Below are 6,811 nucleotides of genomic sequence, written 5' to 3'. Positions count from 1 at the left end.
AGAGTTATTATTATACAAATTGAAAGTATCTTGTTTCTTTTTAGTCGTTGTTGAAACTATATGGTTGTTAGTGTTATGTGGTTCTGTTATTTCAACTATTGCTGGCTTTAGTCTGTCAATCGAAATAATTTTAATTTCATTATTCACATCTAACTTAAAATATTTTTTGTCTTTTTCAATAACTCTGTAAGGCCCTTCATAAGGATTGAAGAGAATGCTTGTTAACAATGCGAATAAAAACAAATTTGCAAGTTTGTAAATCTTTTGGAACATAAATTCCTGAATCGGAATATTTGCGATGTTTTAAATTTGAATTAAAGTTTTTAAAACGTTCCCGTAAACTTCCTAAAATTTCGGCGGAAGTAACATTTTCTGTAGTTGGCACAACAAGTTCTCCAGGTAGACGCAAATTTTGGCCAAAAAGCATTTCAGCTGGAGTGGCTGCAATATCTTCTTTGTACACTGAACGCAAACCAAGAAGAATAATCGGTAGCTCATCGTACCAATCTCTAGTTCCATTCCTAGCCAAAATTGAAGTTTTCAATTGTCTATGGAATCGTTCCACAATACCATTACTTTGAGGATGATAGGAAGAAGTTGTGATATGATGACTACCAAGTAATTTAGTAAGTTCCGAAAATAATTTGGACGTAAATTGAGTACCCTGATCCGTCGTGATTTCTAAAGGCACACCGAAACGCGAAACATATTCATTAAAAAATTTATTTGCAACTGTCTGTGCAGAGATATCCTTTACAGCATATGCTTCCGGCCAACGAGTAAATCTATCCATAATTGTTAAAATGTAGCGGTAACCTCTTGAAACAGGAAGCGGTCCAACAATATCTAAATGTATATGTTCAAATCTGCTCTTCGGAATTGGAATTGTGCTCACAGGAGATTTTGTGTGACGATAAACTTTAGATTTCTGGCAACTTATACATCCTTTTGACCATATGTTTATCTCCTTGTTCATACAAGGCCAATAATACTTCTTCACAATTAATCGGCGTGTAGCCTTGGTACCAGGATGAGCAATTCCATGTAACATATCGAACACTGTCCTGCGCAAATTATTTGGAACGAAAGGTCTAGGACTTTCTCCTGACACTTCACACCAAATATTAAAATTTAGAATAGGAATTTTAATTAAATTAAGATTTTGAAACGTTTGTCCAGAAATAAGTTTATTAAGTTCACTGTCCTGTTGCTGTTCACTCTGTAAAATTTTGAAATTAAGTTCTGAATTTTTAATCACATCTATTTCAAACGCACGAGATAACGTGTCAGCTACAATGTTGGTCTGTCCTTTAATATACTGTATGTCACTAGTAAACTGTGCAATAAACTCAAGATGCCTTGTCTGTCTTGGACTACGCTCAGTTTTGGAATTTAGAACAAAAATCAAGGGTTTGTGGTCAGTAAAAACCGTAAACTGTCTTCCTTCTAATAAATACCGAAAATGTTTAATATTCAAATAAATTGCTAAAAGTTCCCTGTCAAAAGCACTATATTTCATTTCTGCTGGAGAGAGTTTCTTTGAAAAGAACGCAAGTGGTTCAGACTTATTATTGAAATGCTGCTGTATGACACCACCAATTGCTGTATTGGATGCATCTACCGTTAAAGACAATTTTGCATCTTTACTAAAATGATTTAGCAAAATCTTAGATGCAAACTTCTCTTTAATGCATTCAAAAGCTTTAATGGATTTGTCATCCCAAACCAAAATTTTGTCTCGCTTTTTACTTGTTTTATTAATTAAATCATATATAACTCCAGTAAACTCAGCTAATTTTGAAATATATCTATGGTAATAGTTAACCATACCAATAAACTTTTGCGCTTGTTTTATTGACTTCGGTCGTTCAAAATTGCGAATCGCTTCTACTCTGTTTACAGAAGGCTGTATCCCTGCCTCAGATAAACAATGTCCTAAAAAATCTATACTTGGAACACCAAAAATGCATTTGCTTGGTTTGACGTTCAAACCATACTCAGACAAACGTTCGAAAAGTACCCGTAGATCCTTTAAATGTTGTTCTTCACTCTCACTTGCAACCAGTAGATCATCAATATACGCGAAAACAAAATCTAATTTACCTACTACTTCGTTGATGAATCTCTGAAACGTTTGCGCTGAGTTCCTCAGCCCGAAAGGCATTCGGGTGAACTCAAACATACCGAAAGGAGTAGTAATCGCCGTTTTAAAAATGTCTTCTTCTGCCATTGGAATTTGGTGATACGCTCTAACTAAATCTAACTTTGAAAATATATTTTTATTCCTAAGGTTCATATTAAAATCGTGAATATGAGGCAAAGGATAACGATCCGGTACAGTCACATTATTAAGTCTTCTAAAATCACCACAAGGACGCCAGTCATTAACTTCTTTCTTTGGTACTAAATGAAGTGGAGATGCCACGGATGAATTTGATGGTCTACAAATCCCTGTTTTTACCAAAAAATCGAATTCAGTTTTAGCTACTTTAAATTTGATAGGATCTAAGCGCCTTGGCTTAGAAAAAGGAAGGTTTCCTTCAGTGACAAGTCTGTGAACCGTTGTATGCTTAACCGGTTTTGAGTAATCTGGCTCAGAAATAAGGGAAGGAAATTCCTTCAATAATTTTGTATATTGATCATCTACTGAAAAAATTTTTGGAAGAGGGACATTGCAAAAGTACGAAATTGTATTAACTGATAGATTTGTTAACGGATCTACTAAACACTTGTTTTTAATATCAATAAGAAGTCCATATTTACACAAAAAATCAGCTCCTATAATCGGCTTCGCAATATCAGCAATCAAAAATGTAAAAAGGAACTCACGCCTTAAACCCAAATTAATATTCAAAAGTTTCTTCCCGTATGTAAAAATAGTTGAGCCGTTAGCTGCCGTTAAAATTATATCTGAAGATTTCCTAGTATTCGAAAATTTAGAAACTGGAAGTACCGAAATTTCTGCTCCGCTATCAATTAAAAAATTTAGTTTGTTTGTTTTATCAAATATAAAAAGGCGACGTGTGGAAATGTCCAAATTCCCGTTGTTTGTCGCCGCAACAACGGACGACTTTAGTTTGTTGGACTATTATTTTTCGAAAATGCACATGGTTGTTCACATTTTTTAGCCTTGTTTCCAAATTTATAATGATATCTACATAACCAATTCGGATTGTCGCGTGATTTTGATCGATATCTAAAAGGGCTCCTAAAACGATTCCTATTCACTGAACGTGACCTTGAATAATTTTGATTCATTTCCCTCCTCATTTCACATAATTCCAAAGAAAGTTTTTCAAAATTTTTAAAAATAAGAGAAGTAGTGTTAACCAAATTAGCCATGACTGCATTTTCACCTTTTGAATTTTGAAAATCATTAACTGAAGCTATCTCGCTTTTGCTAATAATCTCCCAAACATTATCAGCCAATTTCGTCAATTCACTAATACTGCTTGAATTAGAACTAGCTAAAATCACGCTTAGGTTCTTCGGTAACTTCCTCATCCAAAGTTTCTTAAGAATTTCTTGACTAAAATTGGAACCCGAAAGCAGTACAAGTGACCGATAAAATTCCGAGGGCTTACGATCACCCATTTCAGTATCCGATAAAATTTTGTCTAATTTCGCATTCTCACTTAATGAATGCCTTTCAATTAAAATTTTCTTAAGTGCAGTAAATTTATTATTTTCGGGCGGATTTTGAATAAAGTCTAAAATCGTTATTATAACTTCTTGCGGAAGTGCAGTAATTGTATGTTCATACTTTGTTGTTTCTTGTGTAATATTTTTGGTACTAAACTGCATTTCCGCATGAATAAACCACGCTTCCGGACAACTTGTCCAGAATTGTGGTAGTTTGACCGATGTAGCACAAATCTCATTACTATTTCGATCGACATACGGATTTGTTAACTGTTCGTTAAACGTACTATTTTGTAAATCAATAAGAGTTTCATTTAAATTATCTCGTGTAGATGTATGTGTATCATGTTGTGGTGAACGAAACATTTTGATTATTTGAATTTGAGCAAATATCAAAAGACCTCAGAAAAGGGAAGTTTACAATTAAAAAATTAAATATTATATATGTAATATTTAATAAATAACAATTAAACTCTGTATTTAATTATTTTCAACAAAACTAGCGCTAAAGTTATACAATACAGCTCACCAGTAAAACTAAGATTGTTGTTGATGTTAGCGCTACTGCTGCGGTCGCTGCTGATGCCGCTACTGCTGCGGGTGACTTCGATGCTCTAGCCTCGTTGCCTGTGTCCGCTTCTTCGTCTTCTTCCTCCTGCAGCAGCAATGGCAGTGATGTTGGAGATGTTTTGTTTCGTTCTGTTAATGCGCTACTACCAGCTGGAACTTCTCCTATTACGCTCAAAGAGGAGCATTGAGCACCGCTCAAACTTTCCGGTTGCTGTTCTTGATCTTGAGAACGCTGCTGCTGCTGCTGGTTATGTGGTTGTTGTTGACTGGTTGATGCAATATCAGCACTTAAAATAGCTTCTCCAGTGACTGCTTCTAATGCAGATGCATCAATGATATCGGCAATTGTGCTAGTGTCGTTGAATGCGCATTGGTGCGTTTGAAGCTGTTGCTGTTGTTGCTCTACTAATTGTGATTGCTGATCTTCAACAAAAGGCAATGGGGATATTGCTTTCTGATGTTGCGGCTGCTGTGATTCAAGTTGTGGTGATAACGGTGGTGGTAGTAGTGCGTGTTGGAATATGCCAGCTGCTCGCAATGGTGCTACTCTTTTTCACTGCTGACTATTGCGACGCATTGCACTTCAACATTTTGGTGTAACATCTCATCATCTGTGGACTAGTACCGCGGAGCAACAAACCAAGTGTACAAAATCAATATATCAGCTTAATGTAATTTCTTATATTTCTCCTGGCAGGATCGCCAATTGTAGCGTATTTAATTATAAAATTGTATTTTTAAAAAATTTTATTTTTATATAAACTTAATTTTAATTTAACGTATTTTAAATTTCAAAGAAGAAAAATTTCTGAAGTAATCAAAAATTTTCTTTTTGATTTACATAAATTGAAAAAGAACTTAATTCAATAATTTCAAAAATAACAAAGTACAAAAATTAACAAAGTACAATAGTAAATAGTATTAACACTACAGTACCAAACGAAAAGTATTTGAGATATATTGATTTGCTCAATAGGATTATGCAATATGTAACAGTAAACTAAAAATGTTGAAATTAAATGAAATATTATATAACTGGTTCGAAATGGAATTTGGTTGGGAATGCTTTACTAGAGATTTTTTTTTTAATGTTTCCACTTACCCAAATCCGAACAGTTTAAAAAAGAGAATTTACAACATCTTATCAAACGAAGTGATCATATTATCAATGAAGAGTTGGTATACAAATTACGCAATGAAAAAATAAAATATAACTACTCATACAAATGAAACAAGTAAAAAAGTCCAAGTTCAGGCGGAGCCAAACATTAGATACCCGGCGCGAGTATCAAATATAGTTTTTTTACCTTTTGATACGCACGCCTGTACGTCAACGGAAGTGTGAATACGTGCATATGTGGGTGTACACAAAGCAGCCATAATGTTGCATAAACGCTGGCAACATCGTATAATTAGTCGGTAATCATGAAGCGCTAGCAACATTTGCTGCGATAAAGCAGTGTGCGTGTAGTAGTGTGAAAGTGGTAAGTTGAAATGGGGCCTTTGAGCAGAATCGTGGATTCCATGAGTGATTTCATTCGACCAAGTCACCTCTATAAAAGGCCGTAAGGATGGCCAACGGGATTAATATAGTGGTAACGTGTCCAGTTGAAGTTGAATTTGTGGCGAAAGTTAGCGCGCGGAAGTGTTTTAAATACCGATATACTTACATACAAAAAAAAGTAAGAAAACTAAGATCGGTGTAAGGCGCGATATTCAAACGGTTCCGCACATATTCATACCGCCAGCTATTAGTTTTATATTAAACCAGCTTTCATCGAGTTTATCTGACCGGAATTGGAGGTAAGTAAGCGTGTCAATAATATAACTGGCTTACCAATGCTTTGGAGCGCCAAAAGTCCCAAAGTCAAGCGTTAGCGTAACAGCTGATCTGGAGACACAGGCCGGAGTGGGTCAACGGCCGCCGTAGTACGACAGAGGGAACTGAACGGCAATAGCTGAGCACCAAATCAGCGCGAGAAGAACGAGGGATTCAGGGACTACGTGGGAGCTAGCTAAGCAACAACAACACCAACATCGTGTACCCGTCACCAGAGCCACCAGCAGTGGAGCAGCAAAGCAGCAGGGACACTCATACATTAACATAGGTAGCATAATCTGCTCAAACGGTTGCACTCAATTATTAGGTTGAGTACTTTGTTAGTTGAGATCGGATGTCAAATAGAGATTAGAGTTAACATTTCTTTCTTAGAGAATTTTTTTTTGTAGAAGAATATTATCTTTTTAAGTACATACATAATTAGTTATTTTCTTTTCATAGTAGTTTTAACGCTGAAGTTTTGCTTACCTAGTTTTGTATTTTGCTATTCCCTCTCTTGTTAGTTTATACGCCACTAGATTAGTTTCCTGTTCACTAGAGTTATTTATTCTTCTTTTAGCTTACATTCTCTTATCAGGGATTTTTCTTTTGCATTAGGTTTAGGGATTTTTCTTTTGCATTAGGTTTAGCAATAATACAGCTCTCACTCACTTCGGCACACCTAGAATTCATCGTGCACCCTAATATGATGCAATTTTAGAAGAGATTTAGTTTTTTTATATAAAAAGGAAAAAGGGGGATAAATTTTTATTCCGATGA

The 6,811-nt window shown here is 35.3% G+C and overlaps 2 protein-coding genes across 2 annotated transcripts; both read right to left on the bottom strand.

Moving 5' to 3' along the window:
* Positions 1-888: 888 nt before the first annotated feature.
* On the bottom strand, positions 889-4,030 carry LOC108367445 (uncharacterized). Its single transcript, XM_017622057.1, has 2 exons — positions 3,756-4,030; positions 889-970 (listed from the first exon to the last, which is right to left on the bottom strand). Exons 1-2 carry the CDS (start codon positions 4,006-4,008, stop codon positions 921-923), a joined length of 303 nt encoding a protein of 100 aa, XP_017477546.1. The 5' UTR covers positions 4,009-4,030; the 3' UTR covers positions 889-920.
* A 123-nt stretch (positions 4,031-4,153) lies between these two features.
* On the bottom strand, positions 4,154-5,592 carry LOC108367446 (homeobox protein abdominal-B-like). Its single transcript, XM_017622058.1, has 2 exons — positions 5,520-5,592; positions 4,154-4,740 (listed from the first exon to the last, which is right to left on the bottom strand). The coding sequence occupies exons 1-2, from the start codon at positions 5,590-5,592 to the stop codon at positions 4,154-4,156; spliced, it is 660 nt and encodes a 219-aa protein (XP_017477547.1).
* Positions 5,593-6,811: the final 1,219 nt, after the last annotated feature.

The sequence above is a fragment of the Rhagoletis zephyria genome, unplaced genomic scaffold, assembly GCF_001687245.7.
Source record: "Rhagoletis zephyria isolate East Lansing unplaced genomic scaffold, Rhagoletis_zephyria_1.1 Rzeph_scaffold_02690, whole genome shotgun sequence".
NCBI lineage: Eukaryota > Metazoa > Arthropoda > Insecta > Diptera > Tephritidae > Rhagoletis > Rhagoletis zephyria.
The sequence above is the reverse complement of the archived record's forward strand: the minus strand, read 5'-3'. Positions and strand labels throughout refer to the sequence as shown.

Excerpts from the sequence above, each read along its gene's own strand:
- LOC108367446 (XM_017622058.1), bottom strand. The coding sequence starts at position 5,592 with ATGGCTGCTTTGTGTACACCCACATATGCACGTATTCACACTTCCGTT. Across the intron at positions 4,741-5,519 it reads ACAGGCGTGCGTATCAAAAG|CTGGCATATTCCAACACGCA; the intron begins GTAAAAAAACTA and ends CATTGCGAGCAG.
- LOC108367445 (XM_017622057.1), bottom strand. The coding sequence starts at position 4,008 with ATGTTTCGTTCACCACAACATGATACACATACATCTACACGAGATAAT. Across the intron at positions 971-3,755 it reads AGAAACAACAAAGTATGAAC|AAGGAGATAAACATATGGTC; the intron begins ATACAATTACTG and ends CCTTGTATGAAC.